Here is a 23,782-nt window from a genome sequence, read left to right as displayed (position 1 = left end):
AGGTGCATGTCAGGAATGGGAACTGAAGGTAAATAAACCTTGCAGTCACTCTGACTTCATTCGGTTTTGTTTAAATATACTCAGATTTTTTTTTTTTAGTTTTCATCCTATTTATAGGTTAGCTACTATAATGTGCATTACCTATATGCACCCTATAACACTGTTATGTTCTATTTTGTTGCATCTGTACTCAATCATGTTCACCAAAGTTGCCAAGATTAAATCCAAAGGCCACCATCCATTACTAAACTCTTTAACGTGGGTGACCACAATATCACTGCAAATGGTCAGGGTGAGAAATAGAAGATAAAAGTTCATAATATCTCCAAAGTATAATGGTTAAAGTGACCTCTAGAACCTCCCTCTCTGTATGTGGTTCCAAAATGGAAATCAAGTATCCTTAACGCATAGATAAAGACAGAAGATCTGAAATGCACATTCCTACATATCACAGGCATGGAAGCCAAAGGCGGGATGTTTTTGCAGCTGTCAGAGCACAGGACTTCTGTGATTTCCCCCCAGTGGACCACCTCACCAGAATCTTCCCAAAGAACCACAGAAAGGATCCTTGAAATGACCATAACAAAAAACAGTTCTACAGCCCTCAGGGTATACTCCTAATGGGTCAATAAATCTTTTACGTCAGTCTTTCCTACATACTTTCCCTAGAGGATCAAGTCTTTTCTCTTGGCTTCGATAAGCATTTTTACTTGGAGGACACCTTTTAAAACAATTAGCTAGCTCCCTCTTTCTCTGGTATCCAGAACCATAAATGCCCCGGATTCTTCAACTTGAAAGGAGAAAAACATTTCTTTTTCCATCTTCCTACATGTCAGGATTTAAACAGGGCCTCTTCATTGCTTAGATGAACTCCTTAATTCAAGCTCTAGTATCTGGAATATTATAACTGTTTTCATTTAGTTCATCAAACCTCAAAGCTAAAAGATCTTAGAAATCATTTAGTCCATTCTCACTGGGTTTCTCTTGTAGGACCCTTCCCTTTCAATACTTTCTCGATGTCCATCCAAAAACACGCATCTCATCTAGAGGCTGGATCCTACTGCTTCTTCACTGGCTTCTTTATCTTTATTTAAAACATGTCCTTTTGTCCTTTTTCTATTTACCCTGCTCAGACAAGGACCATCTTTTAATTCTTGATTTTCTCATTTCTCTTCCACCTCCTTAATTAGAATTTCCCAGTTTTGGACACTCTATCTTCTGATTAATAATTGAATTAGTTCACCATATGGCCTCAAACAACTTGGTTCTTCCACGCCTTCCCAGTAATTCTTACCAAATGTGCTTGGACATAGGATACAAAGGGGGTGAACAAAAGTGGGAGAGAGCAGTGTCCCTCTTATTCAAAATATGTATTTCTGGGTTCCACTAAACACCTAAAGAAAGCAGGTGGGAATGCGTATTTTAAACAAGTGCCTCAGAGGATGATCAGGATCAAGCAGGACTGGGACAAACTGCTGCAAGTGCCCCTTTCCTCTCTATTCACATTAAGGAAGTAATGGAGTCTAAGTAGACTCTTTCTACTACACTTACCTCTATTTTCATTTTAAAAAGAGAAGGGGCCAAGTGACCCTTATATTATTATCATCATCATCATTTTTGTCTCTTGTTCTTAAATGCTATATCTTTTCAATGTTTAGCCTATTTTCAACCACTACTTTTAGCACCATCACCACAGCCAACACACTTGCCAGATGGCACACAGACGCTGTCCGCATGCCTAGAAAAGAGTGTGAACAGAAAGCAGCACATTTTATCTGGTACCAAGAGCCACTGAATGGCTAGAGGAGATCAACGCAGCTGGGCGCAACCACAAGGGTCAGAACTGATGAGCATTACAACACCCAAAGGCACTGAATTGGAAATCACTCTCAAGAAGCAGCCCACTACCCTCTGAGACGGTAACCTGCCCCAGACAGTGTTAACAATACAGTCAAGAGAAGCTATTTTTCTAGTATTTACAAAAGGTGGCAATGACTACAGACAGATCCAGAGTTTAAAAGGTGCGTTCTTAAAATAAATTTAAAACTTTAGGACACAAATTCAAAAAGACCAAAGACCACCTATGAATCAGAATTTCAAAGGCAGTTCTTTTCCTTAGCAAATAAGAAAAGGGATCATTATATTCCATAGGTCATGGTAAGTAGCTCATTCAAAATTGCATTGTTACCAACTTCGTATTTCAATAATATGTTCCACTGAGAGCTATTACTGAAGCTACATTTAAACCATACTGTCAAGAGCAGGAAATCTTAGACACCAGTATCAACAAACGCTTTTGTACTAGAATCTTGCCCATTAAAAGATTCTGCTAAGGCTTCCCTGGTGGCGCAGTGGTTGAGAGTTCGCCTGCTGATGCAGGGGACGCGGGTTCGTGCCCCGGTCCGGGAGGATCCCACATGCCACGGAGCGGCTGGGCCCGTGAGCCATGGCCGCTGAGCCTGTGCGTCCGGAGCCTGTGCTCCGCAACGGGAGAGGCCACAACAGTGAGAGGCCCGCGTACCGCAGGAAAAAAAAAAAAAAGATTCTGCTAAATTTTATAAATAAGTTCTACTGGGTCTACTTGGCAAACAGTAAGTGCTCAGTTAGAAGTCTCTTCATCTTTCTGTCAGAGAAATTGCCAAGAGAGCTGCCAAACTTTGCAAGAGAGAGCCAAATGCCGAAAACAAAGCCCCCTGCTGATATCTCCAGCTTTAGAGTCAAGACCCAAAAGTTCACTTGAAAACTGGTTGCTTAAAACTTGGTAGAAAGGAAGAATGCTATTACACCATCGGTTCCTGGAGCCACTTGCAAAACAGAGTTAGCTCGTAATACACTTAAGGCACAACACTCATACCTGCTCCTAAACAACGGCGTAAAAGGTTTTCTTTTCAGAAAAATGTAGGTGTCCAGCAAATCTTCCCTCTGACTTCCACACCAGAAATGAGAGATTTCTAGGTCACCGTCAACAGTTTCTAATTGCATTAAAATATGTAAGGCAGAGAGAACATCTACATCGGTCACTCTCTGGGTATTCTGAATTGGAGAAAAATGAATAGGGAAGGCTCAGATTGCCCCAGACATCAATTTTTGCTAAAGAGTTCACATATAAGGCAGGAACCACAGGTACTTCACTCCAGAAGTCTTTTTTCAGCCAATATATTGCTCTTAAATTGAAGGGTTAACAGTCTCAATTACTTCTGCACTGTTGTTAATGATGCTGTAACGTACTGTCATGCCTACATTTATGATCATAAGTGACACAGTTTTTTAAATATAAATTTATTTATTTTTACTTTTGGCTGCATTGGGTCTTTGTTGCGGTGCCCAGGCTTCTCACTGCGGTGGCTTCTCTTGTTGTGGAGCACGGGCTCTAGGCACGCGGGCTTCAGTAGTTGTGGCACGTGGGCTCAGTAGTTGTGGCTCGCGGGCTCTAGAACACAAGCTCAGTAGTTGTGGCCCAGGGGCTTAGTTGCTCCGTGGCATGTGGGATCCTCCCAGACCAGGGCTCGAACCCGTGTCCCCCTGCATTGGCAGGCGGATTCTTAACCACCGCGCCACCGGGGAAGCCGCTGACCCACATTTTTGATAACTGCAATCTATGATGCTGTCAAAGTTATGTTTCACATGTGAGGTCACCAACTTTTTTTTAGGACTGTCTATTCCATCAAAACTATACATTCTTTGGTCAAAATTATAAAAGTTCTTACTCTAATCAAACCTATAACTTGGTAAATCCATTTTAAACTCCATGTAAGTTGGTTATCTTAGAAAAAAATTCAAATGCTCCATATTGCTATTCCTTAAAAAAGCAAAATGTACACAGATCGATTTTAAACTCAATCTTAATTCAAACAATGATCTGAAAAGTTTTGAAATCTCTAAATTCTATTGTCATTATTTGAAGCAAAGAAAATCTTCAGGGAAGCCCACAGATCCTAGCTCAGAGCAAGAGACATTTTTAACAACCTCCTTGAATCTTGGTATCTTTCTCAGTCCTTTCCTTAGACCAACTAAACATTTAGAAAATCGTTTAACATTTGCTCAATATGCAAATTTTGAACTACGGTTCAAAGAAGTTTTTGGCTATTATATGTTATTACTAACTTTACAGTGTAGGGTAGGGCAAAATTTAATAAGTGCCTAATATGTGAAAGATTCAGCGCTCAGCACTGGTTTTCTAAGAGCTAACTTTAAGAAATACATAAAGTTGTAATGTATATAAACACACAGTATACGGGAGCACAGAACTTCTCTACACGTTACTTGTAAAAGGATAGATTTTTACTTTACTCATTATGAACTCCACGAATTAAAAAACTATTTTTGACTGCTTTCATTACATGCATATCACGTCCAAGCTCTTCTTATTCTTTTCAGCAGATAAACATTCCCCTCCTTCCATTAGCTTACTTACTATCTTTTTTTTTAAAGAGGGAAACTGCAACACATCATTTCAATTAAACTCAAAATATTTCTCCCACATTTCTTATTCAAAGCTCTTTAGAAGTAAGTCTCATGGCTTCACACTGAAGATAAAATAGTCTCTCACTAAATGCAAATGATGTTTCATACTGCAATTTCATTTTGAGCCTTAATACCTATTGTGTAATTACAAACTTTTGCCACCTAAGTATTCCTTATATATTTTATAGTGGCTTCGTTTTTTTCCTAATATTCTTTATGACTTAATAATCATTTTCTCCATCACTTAAAGGCACTAAAATTAGCTTTCTCACATTTCCACTAATTACACATAAAATTTTTAAGATTAAGAAAAGCCTCTTCAAAAAGTATGTTACTCAGAATATGTTACTCTATACTGTTTCTCAAATCCTGAATGTAAAAGAATAAATTTGAAATGACTACGTTTTCTTTATTCACTGATTAAGTCAGATTTATGGCCACCCCTCCCGTTTCCAGCTACTGTGAATTTTGAATGAAACAACCTCAATTGTAACAGAAGAAACATCTGTTGCTTTTTCTCTTCATCAGGGCTTTCCCAACTGAAAGAAAGCCTCTCTGCCTGACCTCCTCTCCCACTCCCACTCCCCCTCCCCCCGACACTAAGTTCCTTCAAACTTTTTTTTAAAGTACATGTATGATTGAAAATTGTACCGTGTCCATTTAAAATGTCATAGTTTACCTAGAGACATTCACTTTACTACAGTTCAAATAATGAGTAAATGTTATTTACATACATCACAAAACCAGAGATGTTACTGGGAGACTATTAATTATAACTAAAATACAGGCTTCAAGAGTATACTTGAAGTGATCAGCTCAAGTTGTCACACATTCCAGGCTCACGTAGCTATTGTTTATGGTAAAGATTTTCTTCACAGGATCCAGATTCATATAGGATCTTGCACTCTATATTTTCTCTGCCAATCCGACGCGAACATAATGGCAGTCACTACCCCAAGAGGCAGACACCAAATGGTGCCACCCAAACTCTCACACTGTGCCTCATAATACACCATAAAGCAGTGGAATGCACCGGCCCCTTTATGAGCAAACAATGCCTGAGCTTCATTAGAATACAGCTGACATTTTCAAAGCACAAATACTTTTAAGAAAAATGTACTAGGAAAAAGAGAGAATGAAACAGCTATAAAAGCTGAAATGTTTTTTGTAAGTGTCAGGTTTATTTCAAAGATCCTGAGGAAGCATATTTTGCTGTTGACAATTTCAAAGTTTTCGTAAATGGAAAAAAAAAATGTAGAGTTAGAGGCAAAGCTTATTTTATTAACTACTGGAAAGAAATGAAAGTAAAAACTCACATCTGAATTGCACTCACAAGTAAGAACCACGAAGTACCTTTAATATTATTCATTTCTTTAACTGCTTCTTTAGTTCTTGCACGGAGAAAATGGAGCTCCAGAATTATCTTTATATTTAAATTGATTTATATAAGTAACAGTGATAAACTAAGCTTACTCTACCCCTCCCCCCCACCCCAACCCCCATACCCTGTAGCTTTCCTGTCTGCAACAAGCAAGGACGTCTTGAATTCAGCGTGCTCCTGGCTATTTATCAATTTAACACTGCTGCTGTTGAAAGAATATAAAATAAACCCTGTAAAAACGCACCCAGCAGTAAGAAACAAAATGATCTCTCTTACCTGGTCTAATGAAGCATGCCTCTCACTGCAGTACCAACAACACTCTACAGTCTTTGTTACCATTCAGTGGAAACTTGAGACTGTGTCAGACATGAGCAATCGAGCTCAGAAACACTCAATTTAAAATACTTCTCAGTAAAACTAAAAAGATGCTCAAGAAAATAGTTTCATTACTAGCTTTTAAAAGACATATGAATACTGTCTAATGCAACAAAGACACTTAAAAACGAACCAAGTACAGGTCTTACTGTTTTAGAAACAGGCTTAAAATAAAAGTGGTGAAACAATACGCTGCCTAACTCCACCCTAACATTTTTCTAAAAATAACTTGAATTTTAACTGGCTAAACACCAAGATGGAACTTACTTATGAAACCTGCATATTTCGAATTATACATGTCAGGGTATTTGCGGGCTCCAAAGCAGTCACAAAGCAGGAGGCCTCAGTGCATCTTCAAAGCAGAGCAAAAGCACCATGAGTTTCAGGGGGAAAAAAAAAAGGAGGAGAAACTCTTGAAAAACTAGTCAGGCTTTTCAACCTGTAATAACTGTCCAGCTCCTCTGGGAGGGAAAAAAAAAAAGTCCTGGTTCTGCCCCCTGAGATAGGAGGCTATGCTTCAATGCCAAAATGAATGACAGGCCCATTTCTGATATCAACAAAGAGCAGCTTAGTAGTGCTCGAATTTTTTTCACTTTCCCACACAGTTAGAAGTTCTAACTTTTTCAGGTTAGTACCTTTGTATCTAGGGTTAAGTACCTTTCTCCATTTTCTCGAGAGAACCCAATTATGTTGTCCTAGTTTTTTAAATGATTAATTAAAAATACATACCTAATTATCTTACTCGGTTTTTCCTAGGCAGGAAGCTGAACAAAAGATGACCTATTAAATTCCTTTCCAAATCTAACCTTTGCAATATCAGATTACCATATGACTAATTATTAATATTAATAAGCTGTGCCTGCGTCCTGACAATGGGCCCCAAGAGGAAGAGAAAGTAGGTAACAAACATAAAAATAAGGTAAAGGAGACTATAAAATTTTCAACCAGCTCGGTGTAAAGATCATTTATCAAAGTACATGTCTCTGATTATACAAATTCAAAACAATAAACGCTTCAGTCAACGGACATATGAGCCAAGCACTATTTTGGGCTCCGTGGATACAGCAGTGAACAAAAGCCAAATGAAAATCCCTGCCTTCAGTGGTTCATATCTCAGTTCCCTGAAAGTGTAACTCTCCTGGATGAATAAGGTACCTTTCCTTCTTTGATTAGGTACCACCTAATCTGAAATATTCCTCTCTGAAAGTATGTCTTGACAACAGCTCCAGCAGGGCAAGGATCTTGCGCTTGGTTTAGTGCTATATCCCCAGTGGCTAAAACAGAGCCTGTTAGACACCCCAATAAACATATACTGAATGAAACAGATCAAACAGAGCTTTTTCTTAGTCAAGTTTTTCTTTGTAAACAGACTATGTACGACATATTACACTTATATACACACAGAGATATGTCAAAAATAATATAGCATAGGGTATAAACTAAATTGAGCTGCAAGTACATATTAGCTTAAAACTGAAAATACAACCTCTATGGCTCTGTATCTTTTCAGATTCTAAAATCTGTTTTCAATATCAAATGAGGTCACTATAATATTTGAGTAAAGGCATCAGTTAAAATTCTATACACTAAGGTTTTGTGGACTATCAGTTTTCAGAGGAGTTTTGAATAAAAAAAGAAGAAACTTGAAAATTACCCAGCATCCAATCAGTTTTGTGTATTAAAATCTAACATGGTTACATCTGTTTATATACCCACATTTGGAAATAATTTTAATCTCCCTATGCTGCTTCTCACCATTCTTGATCACCTTACCAGAAACCACACAGAGTAAATATGCACATACCTCTAACCTGTGAGGTTAGCCAGAAGTGATCGCCCATGTCACCCAAGGCCAGGATATTCAGGGTCTAGATATTGTCATACCTACTCTGCTACAGTCTTAAAAGGAAATTAAACTTTCTAATACTCAGGCACTGCGATCCTACTACTTCTAGTAGTAGGAAGTAGGCAGAGCATCCCCGCCCCCGCCCCCAGGGCTGGACAGTGATTTACATGTTCAAATATTCTACCTGGAATAGTTAGTATGTATTCTAACAATAAATTAACAGTAACCCAAGGTCAGGAAGACATTGTGATGACTGAGGTCAAGTAATGAATAAAATAACATTGGGCCAAAGGAGGATTCCATTGGTCCTGCAGGAGCAATGTTTTTTCTCCGTAACCATCATTCATCTTTCCTTCAACAAATACTTATTGAGCACTTACTATGCATCAGGCACTGAGCTAGGCAGCAAATTGACCTGCTCCTTATTGTCTGCTCCAGAGATCTGACCTTAAGCCCTTCTCTACCATGTTCACTTGTCTCTGTTTCCCTTCCTTGCCAGTGCCCCCTTTCAACTCCCAAATTCTTCATTCACACTGCTCTTCAATCTACTCCCAAGCTTTTCTCAGCAGGCAGCTTGATCACTACCTTCTGTACGCCTTCATGAGTGTACGACACATGGTGGGGAAGTTCATGAGTCTTCCCACTGGCATAATAAAATGCATCTTATGTAGGTTCTCCCAAACAATTTCTCCTTAATCTTAGATAGAAAATCTACTTAAGGGAATTCCCTGGCAGTCTGGTGGTTAAGATCCTGCACTTCCACTGAAGGGGGCCTGGGTTCGATCCCCAGTCAGGGAACTAAGATCTTGCAAGCCGTCCAGAGTTGCCAAAAAAGAAAGAAAGAAAATCTACTTAAGCATTATATTATTTACAACTACTGATTATCTAGCAAACACCAAAGGGGACAAGCCATTCTCTTCCCCAAGTTTATAAGCTAACTTATTTGGACTAGGGTTTGCTATGTCTATTGGCCATCTGACCAGAGATTAACCATATTTTACAGATACATTTGTGATTCTATAGGCAGAAATTACACTATGATAGCACAATAATAGTTTTTACTTGCACCATGCCTGCTAAATATAACTATCTACCAGATCCATATCATGAGGGACATATTTATTCACATTTTCAAGTAAAATGTCTAATCTCCCTGATGAGGGCTATGCCTAAAGCAAAGAGTTCCTGCTACCACTCACATGGGTAAGTGTCGGTTTCTTAAAAATATCATATAGTATTTTTCTATGCACTCTCATGTTTATTGCAGCATTATTCACAATAGCTAAGACATGGAAGTAATCTAAATCTAAACTTCCAGCTATAAAATGAATAAGTTCTGGGAATCTAATGTATAGCATAGTGACCATAGTTAACTTCACCTTTGCACCTCCTCTTCCTCTACCTTTAAAATGTAGACATCTTTCAAGGTTCTGCCCTTGATGCTCGTTTCTCCAAGATTTATATTTCCTCTTTGGAGGACATTACCCATTTCTATGGCTTTGTCACCTCTATGTAGACGACTACAAAAATGTATACTTCTAGTCTTGGGCTTCTCTGCTCTATACTCTCATTGCAATGGCCTATTGGACATCTGTCTACAAGTCCCACGACATCAACGCAACTTCTGCAGGATTGAGCTCCACGTCTACTGTCCCCAAGCAGCTCACCCTCCTACATTCCCCATCCTTGTTACAGGCATCATCATCCTGAAAAGAACGTGATTTTCTATTCTTGCCTCTTCCTCACCATCCAAATGACCACATTGTTTCCAGTTGGTTTTTTTTTTCTACAACACACATCATTTCCCTGATTTAAAAAACAAAACAAAAGAAATAAGAAATACAACTTTTGATGACCTCCTGATGGCTAGAGCTGCACTATCAACATTGGTAGCCTTAGCCATACACGGCTATTTAAACTTAAACTGATTAAATTTAAATAAAATTAAAAATTCAATTCCCAGTTGCACTAGACACATGTTAAGTCCTCAACATGTGGCTAACAGCTTGCAGATACAGAACATTTCCATCATCACAGAAAGTTCTATTAAACATCTTTGGTCTAGACAATAACAGCAAACGACCTAAAACTGCTGTCTAAATTTTCCTCAATCTGGCCCCTTTCTAAACTTATCTTCTACCAAAATCCCTTTGCGTGCTTTAGTCACAGCTGAATTAGCGGAGCCGAATGAATCAAGGCGAAGGCTTTCCAGGATGAGGGAGGCATTTGCCAGTACCTCAGAGAAGGATCTATGGAAAGGGAAGAGACCAAAGGCGCTAGAGAGGACAGACATAGTTCACTAAAGCCCTCACAAGTTAGGAAGGGACAGAACTTTAGACCAAAGATTTTCAGCCCTAGAGAAAGAATATGTTACAGTGGAGAAAGCATGAGCATTGGAGTCACAACACTTCACCCAAATTCAGGTATTAGTTGAGTTATAAGGTAAAGAAACTCAACTCATACTAGTCTGACTTGAAAAGAAATTAGTTGGCTCAACTGGCTAGCTCACCGAATGCAAGAAAAGGTTAGAGAAACAAACTAGGAGGGTCAGGGGTCAGCAGGGTCTCAGGAACTCTCAGGCTGCCAGGACTGGGTCTGTCTGACTCCTTTCTTTTACCTCTGATTTTTCTCTCACGCCAGCATCATTCTCTTTCACTACAGATCAGTATTCTTCAGCTGGTGGGAAACATGGTCATTGACGAGTCACTAGTTTTATATCTTACAGATTCCACTAACTCTCTCTTAACATACCAGGAAGACATTCATTGGCGGAATTTGGGTCAGGCGCTCGTCCTGGCCAGTGAAATGCTGTCAAAGCGATGATGTGCTGGGGAACAATCAACTATGGCCAGAAGGACATAATCACGAAAATGTAGTAGCTAGGTAGATGAGGAAGAGATCTGTGGAGGGGTTTCCAGGCATCTCACAGATGCCACTAAAATCTCTAGCTGAATCATTTAAATATAAGAGAGTAAATGATTTGCCACTAATCTAGTAAAATGTAAAGTCAAGATTTAGCTCTAGGTTTTCTGACTCTGATGTCTGTACTCTTTTCATTAGAATATTCCTAAATCATCAAAGGGTTGGGGGCGGGGTTGGAGGGTAGGTGAGGGTATGTTATCCACTTATCTCTTTAAGGCCACACTGTTCACTTTGTAATAGACTCTTCCCTAAGCGGCAAGAACTTTAGCTTTCAAACTTCCTTCCCTTTTCAGAAATTTTAATTTTTCCCTCTTCACTGAGTTCATCTTAACGTTTAAGATGCAGAGCTCTTTCCTTTCTAACTGCTGTCCAACTAAAAACATCCTCCTTTCCGTCTGACGGAATTTTTTTAAAGTGTGATATCCATAGCTGCTCTCTCACCTTTTTACAAACGATTAATTATATTTCAATTCTTAAAAAAAGCACCAAGTACCTCCTACATGATACCTACTGTGCTAGGCACTAGGGATATAAAAATAAAGGGCAGAGTCCTTAGCCTCAAAGAAACGACCCAATTTGGCTTCTCTCCAAGTGCCCAAATGAAACTGTACTGTCTAGAGTAGACAAGGAGCTCTACTTGGAAAATCAATGTACACTTATGCTTCATAACCTTGCGAATGTGACCTTGCTGACCTCACAAATCTCACGTTCTTAATACCACTAAAATTATCCTCTCTTGGCTTTTGTAAAGATTTTTGTAAAGACTGTTCTCTGTTTCACTCCAACCTTCTAGGGGGGTTCCTTTTATTTTTTTCTCATTACTTGTATTCTAAATGGCTCAACCACGGCTCTCTGTTCTTACTATATTTTTGTTTTAGAAGGTGACTGGCCACAAAATTTATTATCCACACTGGGTTAACCATTGAGAGTTAAAGGGGGCACACTATTAATAATTATACTGGGATACAACTGAAGCAGTTTGGAAAAACTGGATCATACGGATTCCTGCTTAAAAACCTTCAGTGGTTCCCTTGTCCAAATCCTTAAGCCCAGCATACAAAAACCTATTTAGAACTAATTGTCTCTTATAGATTAAATGCACACCTTTTTTATGGCCTTCCACCAGTCCGTAGAGTACACTCAAGACTACATTACATCCAGTGGAGAGTCTCACTTGATTTCTTCCCCATTCAACAGAAATCTCATTACTTCCCCCCTGTCAATAGTGCCCAGAAACTTAAGAAGCCCAATAATTCAGATGAGAAAATGGAGGTTTACCACATCAAATAACTTGTATAAATGCTACAAAATGGTAGAACTATGATTCTAATCCAGTTCTTAAAGTCCACACATTTAAAGTCTATGGATATTAATTAGAGATATAAATTCAATGAGTAGATGTAATCAAAAGGCTTACTAAGGGCTTCCCTGGTGGCGCAGGGGTTGGAAGTCTGCCTGCCGATGCAGGGGACGCGGGTTCGTGCCCCGGTCCGGGAAGATCCCACATGCCGCGGAGCGGCTGGGCCTGTGAGCCATGGCCGCTGGGTCTGCGCGTCCGGGGCCTGTGCTCCGCAACGGGAGAGGCCACAGCAGTGAGAAGCCCACATATCACAAAAAAAAAAAAAAAAAAAAAAAAAGTCTTACTAAAATCTAGTATTGTTCTTTATGTCAAATATTAGTTCATTAATGCCAATTAAACTATTCCAGATGAGAAAAAAATAAAGAAAATCATTTCAGTTCCCCTGCCTAAAAATCTCTGATGTTTCCCTCATCAAATAAATCACACTACACCCTTAATGATCAGATCCCAAATTGCTTTTCAAGGTCTATTTCCCACAACTCCAGAGGCATGAATTATTTACCATTCCCTGAGCAGCCCATGACCTTACTGTTAAGCTCTCAATATTCTTCACCTGGTAAACTAGTATTCCTCCAAAACCATAAAATGTTATCTCCTCAATTAAGATATTCCCAATTCCCTAAAGGAGACCTGGTCTTATTTTAAGCTCCCATATTCCTATTCCCACATCATATTCCTTTGTAAGTTACATGTCTGTGAATTCCTCCACAACGGGTTTTTGGCTCTCCAGCCCTCCCATTCCATCCCTCCACCCTTCCTGTCTAAAAAACCATCTCGTACACAGTATATATTCAAACAATACCTATTAAACAAATAAATGAATGAATAAGTGTCCTTTACTGATCAAATACCTTCAGTTGCTTCCCATCTGTTAAAAGAACTCCACTGACAGCAGAAGAAATTTTATCTGCTTTTGCCCGATTTCCAGGCTCTTAATGATTAGACCCAGATGAATTTTTATAACTAATAACTTTCCATTACTAATTACCATCAACTAGCTGTCCTCTCCGTTAGTAATCCACAATTTTCTGTAATAGTTTTCCAAATATGCCAGAGATATTGCTGCAGTTCTGTCCTAAAAATTCATGTTGGAAAGAGGATTCTGAGAAGATGCCAGAATAGGAAGCATCAGGAATCCATCTATTCACCTGGGCAACAATTGCACTGGCAGAATCTGTCTCATACAACTCTTCTGAAACTCTGGAGTCTAAGGAAGTCTTGCAACTTCCAGAGGAAGGCCTGGATGGTAAATTTCAGCTAATTTTGGTCAATTTATAGCTGATGGTGCAGTAGTAGCTACCCCTCCCCCAACCCCAGCCATGTGGCTGGCAGCTGTACACTGTTCCTGGAGCAGTTTGCACACAGCATGTGGGAGCCAGGGTGGGCAAAAAGGGCCCGGTCTCCAAATATCAGGCATCCGTGTCCTGGTTGGGGACTGCTGCTTCTGCTCACAGAGGTGCAGACAAAGAAGTGGGCAGCACTGCTGTTGTAACTCCTCACATCCTTCCACCCAGCCCCCGCCAGCCCCCCTCCAGCTGAAGTGACTTCCAGGGGATTGAAAGGACTCCTGGCCTTCCCTCCCTCCTTCATTTTTCTCTTTTTACCCTTTCCACAGCCAGACATTAAAGACTAGGACATTGCATATCTGGGAGAATTAGAAAGTGACCACACACGCCCAGGGAAAGGCTCAGAAAAGACCTGAGCAGACCTTAAGTTTACACCTCAGGCTGATCCTTGGCACAGTGACAGCCCACAACAATTTTTTTTTTTCTTTTAAATGAACAAAGCCAGTTAACAAACAACAGCAAACCTTGGGGACGAGGGAAATTCTGATTTCCAGAGCTACTACGTTATTAGATCTACACACCCAGTTTTCAACAACGAAAAATCACAACAGGAAATTATGGCCAACGCAAGGGGAAAAAAGAAATCAGAAACTGTCCCTGAAAAAGTCCTGATGGCAGACAAAGACTTTAAAACGACTGTCTTAAAGATGGCTGTACAACATTATGAATATATTCAGTGCCCCTGAACTGCATACTTAAAAATGACTAAGGCTGTGAATTTTGTTACGTGTATTTTACAGCAATTTTAAGAACTGAAAGAAAAAAAAAACTCACATAGGAGTGGGGACAGAGGGTATATGGGAAACAGCTGTATCTTTTGCTCAATTTTGCTGTGAACCTAAAACTATATACACTGTGTATTTAAAAAGTATACAACAGGACTTCCCTGGTGGCGCAGTGGTTAAGAGTCCACCTGCCAATGAAGGGGACATGGGTTCGAGCCCTGGTCCAGGAAGATCCCACATGCCGCGGAGCAACTAAGCCCGTGCGCCACAACTACTGAGCCTGCGCTCTAGAGCCCATGAGCCACAACTCCTGAGCCCACGTGCCAAAACTACTGAAGCCCATGCACCTAGAGCCCGTGCTCCACAACAAGAGAAGCCACTGCAATAAGAAGTCCACGCGCCACAACAAAGAGCAGACCTCGCTCGCCGCAACTAGAGAAAGCCCAGGCTCAGCAATGAAGACCCAATGCAGCCAATAAATAAATAAAAATCTTACTTCAGCCACTTACAAGCCACATGACTTGGGCACCTCATTTAACATTTTCAAGCCCCCATTTCCTCATCTATAAAATGATACATTACAACTATCAATAAATGTTTTTTACTCTAATATAGATGTAAAAAAAAAAAAAATCTGGATCATGAATGCCATTCCGACCAGAAGACTAAAAAGGAAGAGGATTCTCAAACCTCAATAAATATTCTCTAAAACACAATCATGACTGCATAATATTCCACTGTGTGGATGTATCATATTTTATTTCCTTATAAATGGATATTTCCACAGTTTCCATATTTTTGCATTAATAAACTATTATGTAATAAGCACTTCTACACTCAAATCTTTTTCTTTTCTAATGACAAAATCCTGGAACGGTTTCCACTGGGTGAAAGACTGTAAATTACTTTAAGGGGTTTGATAAGTATTACCAATTTTCCCACAGAGTGCTTGTACTGACTCACACTCCTAATAGAAGTAGATAAGAAGAAATGAATAAACAGGATAACAAGAAGTGGCTATGAAATGAAGACAACCAACTTTTCTTACCTTTGCCAACACAGGTCATAATCTTAAGAAAGTCTGTTAATTTGATAGAGGCATAAGATTTTGTTTTTAAATAGCTTTTTACATGATGTCCAAAATACTACACATGTACAATGCAGAAAAATTATAAAATATATGAAAGCACATAGGAGAAAGTTAAAATCATCTATAATTCAAACACCCAGAAATAATTATAATTAATATCTTATATACATATATCAATTCCTTTTCTATGCTACATATTTTTCTTTTTCTAAAAAAGGAAGGGAGGAAATCATACTGTATATGCTGGCTTAACTTTCTGAACTTAATAAACTGCTTAGTTTATAATATCTATAGAATACCACCATACAACAGTGTCACAATATACTCATTTATCACACTGCTTCCAATGTTTCATTCTTATCAACAATGCCATGGTAAACATTCTCTGTTAAAATCTTCCCACAGATCTTTCTTTAATTAGGATAAATCCACAGAAGAAAAAATGTTGAGTCAGAGGTTGCATATTTTTAAGATTTTTGATAGGTACTGAGCAAATTAGCCTCCAAAGAGGTTGTATCACTCTATGAGTTCCCATAATTTCCTCTACCTCCCCAAAGTGAGTATTAACAAAAAACTCACTTTGCTAATATGACTGGCAAACATCGGCTTTGTCAGTTAAATCTGCATTTTGATTACTGGTTAATTGAATATATATTCATATTTTTATTATGCATTTGCATTTCTTCTGTGAATTTCCCACTCTGCTGCCCCGTTTTTTCTTGTAATGCCAATATTTAATTTATATAGTTGTATGACATTTAGCTGTGGTGTTTACTAAGCCTCCTTTGGTCTCTGATCTGCCTTGTTTTTGAAGATCTTGACAGTTTTGAGGAGTACTGATCAGGCATTTTGTAGAAAGCCACTCAATCTGGGTTTTTCGGATTTTTTTTTTTTCCTCATTGTTAGGCTAGGGGTATGGGTTATCGAGAGGAAGATCTCTTCACATCATATCGAGGACACATGCTATCAGAATGACTTATGACTATTAACATTAACTTTGAGGATCACCTGGACAAGCTGGTGTTTCTAGGCTTCCCCACTGTAAAGTTACTTCTCCCCCCTCCCCATACAGACACAAGTCACTCTTTGGAAGCATTGCAATAAATGTAGCCCACACTCAAGGAGAGGTTGGAGGGTTAAAGCTCTACCTCCTTGAGTAGGGAGTACCTACATAAATTTTTTGGAATTCTGTACGGGAGACTTGTCTCTTCTCTCCCACTTAATTATTCAGTCACTTATTCATATGACCATGTACTTGTTTATTTTTATTTTATACTTTAGGTTAAAATCCAACATTACGTTATTTATTTTGTTGCTCAAACTGCTCCAGTTTTGGCCCCTGGGATCTTTTTCAGGTTGGCTCCTGTGTTGCTTTGGCATGTTCCACTTTTTTTTTTTTTTTAATATTTCCTTACTTTCTGATACCATGTTCATTTTGTATATTTCCTGTGCAAACATAGATTAGCTATTTTTCCAAGGAGTCCTGGATGCTTTTATTGGAGAACGGTATTAAGCACCAAGATCTGGGCAGTGAGTGACATTACTGGCTTTTAAAAACTCTAAAAATATTTGATTGAAATGGCATTACATAACTGTTATTTGCTTTGGAAGGAATTGTCAACTTTAAAATACTTATTTTTCTCTGCTAGGAATATGGAATAACTTTTATCTATTGAGTTGTTAAAAGACAAGACTTGCCTTGTGCTAAGTTGTTTCTCAGCATAATAAAACAATTGCTTTTCTGTATATCACAGCAATGATAGTAATTTATATATCACTAGTATTTCCTCCATCTGCTAATGCAAATCTTCCAGATCCTACAAAGTCTCCAACAGCCCACGGGCTTTCTGCGAGCCTTTAGAGGAATGAGCCTCAGCCTTGGCGGCACATTAGAATCACCTGGGAAACTTAAACATCTCATGTCTAGTCACATCTCAAACCAATTCCACTGGAACCTCTGAGGGTGGGAAGTACTGTTCTGAAGGTCTCTGGCGATTACAATGTGTATCTTAGCTAGAGAAACACCACCTCAGTCTGTTTCATGGCCTCAATGAAAGCTCATTTCCAGTAAGTGCTGCTGAGCAATGCAGTAGGCACAGATCACCTCCCCCTTCCTCTGCAGAAACACTGGGCATCCATAAAATGCCAAGCTTCAAGTTTTGCCTTTTTTGAAATAAGGAAGAATATTTTGCTCCCTTACTAGACTGCCGTATAAGAGATACACATAAGCAGCACTGCCTGTGTCTTAACAAGATGATTCTTGTTCAATTATGTTTTAAAAGATAACTGTTTTGTTGTCTTCATAAAAACCATACCCACTCTATTCTCATAGGATTCACACATGAGTTGAATAGGTCTGGCCATAAGACAAAACTTAGTAATTACCACCATGCACTATTCAGAATCATTTCCCCTTTCCAAAGACCAAGATTTTTCTTAAAGGTTCAACCTCTTTTTCCCTCTGAGATACGATGAACATAATCATGGCAACATCAAAACCCACACCCAGCTCAACTCCTGACTGACTGACTCAATCCCACAGACAATTGCCCTATGAGAAGTAGAAGTGTGCCCATTTCCATGTATAAATACTACTTATTTCAAGCTCTACTATGCTTCTGTACAAGGTGTCTGGCATTAAATTAAAATTGTAAAACACACACAAAAGGGAAAAAAAACCCACTGCCAAGAAATATAGCAGCCAATAGAAACAGACTCATATGTGACCTGGATGTTGAAAATATCAGACAGGGGCTTTAAAATAACTATTTAAACTTTCTCATTATTAGACTGGAAGAAAAATTTTTTCCTATCTTTCATCTTTAATCACTTGAAAAGCTAATTGAGAGTCTAAACCAGAACACTAATAACGTATTACAGGGCTTATAACTATGTAAAAATAAAACGTATGCTAACAATAGCATAAAAGAAGAGAGAGGAAATGGAAGTATACAAGGTATGGTATAAATTCTTTGAAAGCAGACTGTAATAACTTAAAAGATGTACACTCTAGGGCAAACCACATTAACAAACTGAAGAACAAAAATCATATGATCATCTCAATAGATGCAGAAAAAGCTTCTGACAAAACTCAACATCCATTCATGATAAAAACTCTCATCAAAGTGGGAGGGAACATATCTCAACATAATAAAGGCCATTTCTGACAAACCCACAGCTAAAATCATACCCAAAGGTGAAAAGCTGAAAGCCTTTCCTCTAAGATCAAGAACAAGACAAGGATGCCCACTCTCACCACTTTTATTTAACATAGTATTGGAAGTCCTAGTCAGAGCAATCAGACAAGAAAAAATAAAATAAATAAAAGGAAGCTAAATTAGAAAGGAAGAGGTAAAACTGTCAGTTTGCAGATGTCATGACACCATACATAGAAAACTCTAAAGTTGCCACTAAACAACTTTGAACTCATCAATGAATTTGGTAAAGTGGCAGGATACAAAATTAATATACAGAAATCTGCTGCATTTATATATACTAACAAGGAACCATCAGAAGAGGAGAAATTAAGCAAAAAAAATCCCATTTACCATTGCATCAAAGAGAATGAAATACCTAGGAATAAATTTAACTAAGAAGGTAAAAGAACTGTACTCGGAAAACTACAAGACACTGATGAAAGAAACTGAAGACAACACAAACAGATGGAGAGATCACTTTGTTCACTGATTGGAAGAATTAATATTGTCAAAATGAACATATTACCCAAGGCAATCTACAGATTCAATGCAATCCCTATTAAAATACCCGTGGCATTTTACACAAACTAGAATATTCCTAAAAGACCCCAAATAACCAAAGCAATTTGAAAAAGAACAGAGCTGAGGTTATCATACTCCTTGACTTCAGACTATACTACAAAGCTACAGTAAACAAAACAGTATGGTACTGACACAAAAACAGACTCATAGATCAATGGACCAGAATAGAGAGCCCAGAAATAAACTCACATACTTATGGTCAATTAATCTATAACAAAGGAGGCAAGAATGTACAATGGGGAAAAAAAGACAATCTCTTCAGTAAGTGGTGCTGGGTAAACTGGACAGCTACATGTAAAAGAATGAAATTAGAACATTTTCTTACACTGTATACAAATATAAGACCTGAAACCATGAAACTCCTAGGAGAAAACATAGGCAGAACACTCTCTGTCATAAATTGTAGTAATATTTTTTGGATCTGTCTCCTAAGCAAATGAAACAAAGTAAAAATAAACAAATGGGACCTAATTAAATTTAAAAGCTTTTGCACAGAGAAGGAAACCATCAACAAAACAAAAAGACAATCTACTGAATGGAAAAAAATATTTGCAAATGATACAACCAATAGGGGTTAATATCTAAAATATATAAGCAGGTCATACAACTCAATATCAAAAAAGCAAAAAACCCAATCAAAAAATGTGCAGAAGACCTGAATAGATATTCTCCCAAAGACATACAGATGGCCAACAGGCACATGAAAAGATGCTCAACAATGCTAATCATCAGAGAAATGCAATCTAAATCACAATGAGGTATCACCTCACACCTGTCAGAATGGCTATTGTCAAAAAGACCACAAATAAGAAATATTGATGAGGATGTGGAGAAAAGGGAACCCTCATGCACTGTTGGTGGGAATGTAAATTGATACAGCCACAACAGAAAATAGTACGAAGGTTCCTCAAAACACTAAAAATAGAACTACCATTTGATCCAGCAATTCCACTCCTGGGTATATATCCAAAGAAAATGAAGACCACAATTTGAAAAAATACATGCACCCCAATGTTCACAGTAGCATTATTTACAATAGGCAAGATAATGGAAGCAATCTAAGTATCCATCAACAGATGAATGGATAAAGAAGATGTAACACACACACACACATACACACACACAAATACTACTCAGCCATAAAAAAGAATAACATTTTGCTATTTGCAACAACATGGATGGACCTAGAGGGTATTATGCTCAGTGAAATAAATCAGACAAAGACAAATACTGTATGCACTTATATGTGGAATCTAAAAAATAAAACAAATAAATGATTATATCAAAACAGAATAAAACAAAAACTTAAAAACAGGTATAACAAATAAGCAAAAATAGAATGTAAATTAAATGGAATCACAAAAAAAATTCAATTTATCCAAAACAGATCAAGAAAAAGAAAGAAACAGAACAGGAAACAGATGGGATATAGAGAAAAAAACTAACAATATGGCAGATTTAAATTCAATCATACCAATTATTATAATAAATATAAATTATCTAGAGACCCTAAGTAAATTCAGAGATTCCCAGAACAAAGAATGTTACCAGGGATAAAGACAGGTATTACATAATGATAAAAGAAAACAGCACAAACAAATGAACAAAATAACACATAACAATCCTAAATGTGCATGTGCCCAAAACCAGAGTTTCAAAATATATGCAGGAAAAACTGACAGAACTCACAGAATAGAAAAATCAACATCATGATTGGAGACCAACATTTCTCTCTTAGTAATTAACAGAATAAGCAGACAGATAGAAAGGATACAGAAAGTCTGATCAACACTAGCAATCAACTTGACATCACTGATATTTATAGAACACTCCACTCAGCATCAGCAAAATCCACATTCTTTTCAGTGCATTTGCAACATTTACTAAGCTAGACCATGGGAGAGATTGTGAAGCAAACTTCAAAACTGCAAAACAATTCAAATAATCTCCAAAGGATGTTCTCTGATAGCAACAGAATTGAACTAGAAATCAGTAACAGAAAAGGTCTCTGGAAAAAAATCTCCAAACATTTAGAAACTGAACAACACATTTTCAAATCCATTGACAGATACAAACTACCAGAGGTCCCTCAAGGAAAAACAACCTGAATAGCCCTATACCTATTATAGAAATTGAATTTCCAGTTTAAAACCTCTTCGCAAAGAAAACGTCAGGCCTACATGGCTACATACAAACTCTTCCAGAAAACAGAACAGTAGAAAACACTTCCCACATCATTTAATAAGGCCAACACAAGGCTGATACCAAAACTAAACAAAGAAATAATAAGAAAATTCCAAGCCAATATCCTTCATGAACCTTAACAAGTCTTAGAAAGGAATGAAATTCTGAGACATGCTACAACATTGATGAACGTTGAAAACAATATGCTAAGTGCAATAAGCCAGATACAAAAGGACAAATAATGTATGTTTCCACTTATATAAGGTACCAAGAATCATCAAATTCAGAGACAGAAATTAGAACAATGGTTACCAGTGGCTAGAGGAAGGGGAATAGGGAATTATTATTTAATGTGTAGAGTTTTATTTTGAGATGATGAAAAAGTTCTAGAGATGACGGTGGTGATGGCTGCACAACACTATGACTGTACTTAAAGCCACCAAAGTATACCTTGAAATTGGTTAAAACAGTAAATTTTATGTTATGTATATTTTACCACCATAAAAAATCCTTAACAGAACTTCCCTGGCAGTCCAGTGGTTAAGACTCTGCACTTCCACTGCAGGGGGCACGGGTTCGATCCCTGGTCAAGGAACTAAGATCCCACATGCCATGTGGCACGGCCAAAAAGTTGAAAAAAAGTACCAAAAAAAAATCCTTAACAAAATGTTAGCAAACTTAATCCAGCAATAGATAAAAAAGGATAATACATTACAAACAAGTGGTATCTATCCAAAGAATGCTGGTAGACATAAATAATGCAAAAGAATCTACAAAAAAGCTATCAAAAGTAATAAATTTTAATAAACTAATGAGTTTATAGCAAGGTAGCAGGCCCCAAATATACAAAAAACACCAAAAAATAGTAAACTTTACTGCACATAGATCATACCTCAATAAATCTGACTTTAAAAAACAAAACAACAGGAAACCAAATAAGTAATAGTGGTACCAGTGAATCTCCTTATCTTGTTCCTATCTTAAATGAGAATGTCTGTTTCTAATGGAAATGTATTAAATATAGTATGTTTCTAATGGAAATGTATTAAGTATAGTATTGACTAATAACTTAATGATAGACATTTAAAAAATATATTTTAAAATACCTTTAACCCCTAGTTCATAAGGATATTTTTTTAAAAAGTGACCAAATCTTTTAAAATGTAGCCTGAAAAGTATTTCAGACAAAAATATGGTTCCTCTTTAATCTACCTATGTAAATATATTAATGGTAATTTCTTAATATTAAACCAACCATCCTTAGTTTCTTGAAGCAAATTCTGGTTCATGGCATATAGTTCTCTTAATATAATGTTAATTTTATTTGCTAATACTTAGGTTTTTTGCTACTATAGTTGTGCAATTGGTTTATAACCTTCTGTACTGTTAAGTTTTATTTATGAATTAAATCAGTTTTGTTCCATGTACTGGAAGTCTTTGGTTTTATACTTTGCATGTTTTATTGGCTGGATTATCTGTTCTTAGAAACAGGGAAAAGCTTGCCCATAGAACTGTCAGGAATAGAGTCTTCTTTAAAGTAAATTCTTTGGACAACATTTGCTATTTCTACCAACATAATTAGAATTTTCAAGTTTTCTACTTAAAAAAATATCAATCTGGTAATTGATATTTTCCTCCAAATAATTTTTTATCAGTATTTTCAAATTCTTCAACATAATTATTATATGATACTGTTAATTTTAAAAATCCTCTAATATTTCTAATATTTCTCTAATATTCCTAATATTCCAATATTTTGCTAAGTGACTTCCTAGAGTTTATTATGGCCAATCTACCTGGATCTTTCAATTCTACACTTTTCTATCTTCTGATTTTGCTCAATTTTGTTTTTATTTTTATTACATGCCTCCTGTTGCTAACCTTTGGCTAAATTTGGGAGGTGAATACATTTTTTCTTTCATTGAAAAATAATAAATGCAGGGCTTCCCTGGTGGCGCAGTGGTTAAGAATCTGCCTGCCAATGCAGGAGACATGGGTTTGAGCCCTGGTCCCACATGCTGTGTGGAGCAACTAAGCCTGTGCGCCACAACTACTGAGCCTGCACTCTAGAACCCGCCAGCCACAACTACTGAGCCCTAGCACCACAACTACTGAAGTCTGTGCGCCCTAGAACCCATGCTCCGCAACAAGAGAAGCCATGACAATGAGAAGCCCGCGCACTGCAACGAAGAGTAGCCCCCGCTCACCGCAACTAGAAAGCCCACGCGCAGCAACGAAGACCCAGCGCAGCCAAAAATAAATAAATAAGTGAATAAATTATTTTTAATTAAAAAAATGCACATATACAAC

General features: G+C 37.7%; 1 protein-coding gene across 10 annotated transcripts in view; it reads right to left on the bottom strand.

Moving 5' to 3' along the window:
* Positions 1-23,782, bottom strand: part of TFDP2 (transcription factor Dp-2) — a 172,427-nt gene that overhangs the window by 68,954 nt on the left and 79,691 nt on the right. Inside the window, exon 1 of one of the 10 annotated variants that reach the window (XM_079922943.1) lies at positions 6,488-6,556. The exons of 5 other annotated variants lie outside the window; for them this stretch is intronic. In XM_079922943.1, coding sequence (XP_079779069.1) covers positions 6,488-6,518 — 31 coding nt within the window. In that variant the 5' untranslated portion in view covers positions 6,519-6,556. Of the gene's footprint in view, positions 1-5,780; positions 5,869-6,121; positions 6,293-6,487; positions 6,557-23,782 lie in introns of those variants that run through there. 4 more of the 10 variants (XM_079922944.1, XM_079922945.1, XM_079922937.1 and 1 more) reach the window with 4 other exon arrangements.

Source organism: Stenella coeruleoalba, assembly GCF_951394435.1.
Source record: "Stenella coeruleoalba genome assembly, chromosome: 5".
Lineage (NCBI taxonomy): Eukaryota > Metazoa > Chordata > Mammalia > Artiodactyla > Delphinidae > Stenella > Stenella coeruleoalba.
Note: the sequence above shows the minus strand (reverse complement) of the source record. Positions and strands in the feature narration are given on the sequence as shown.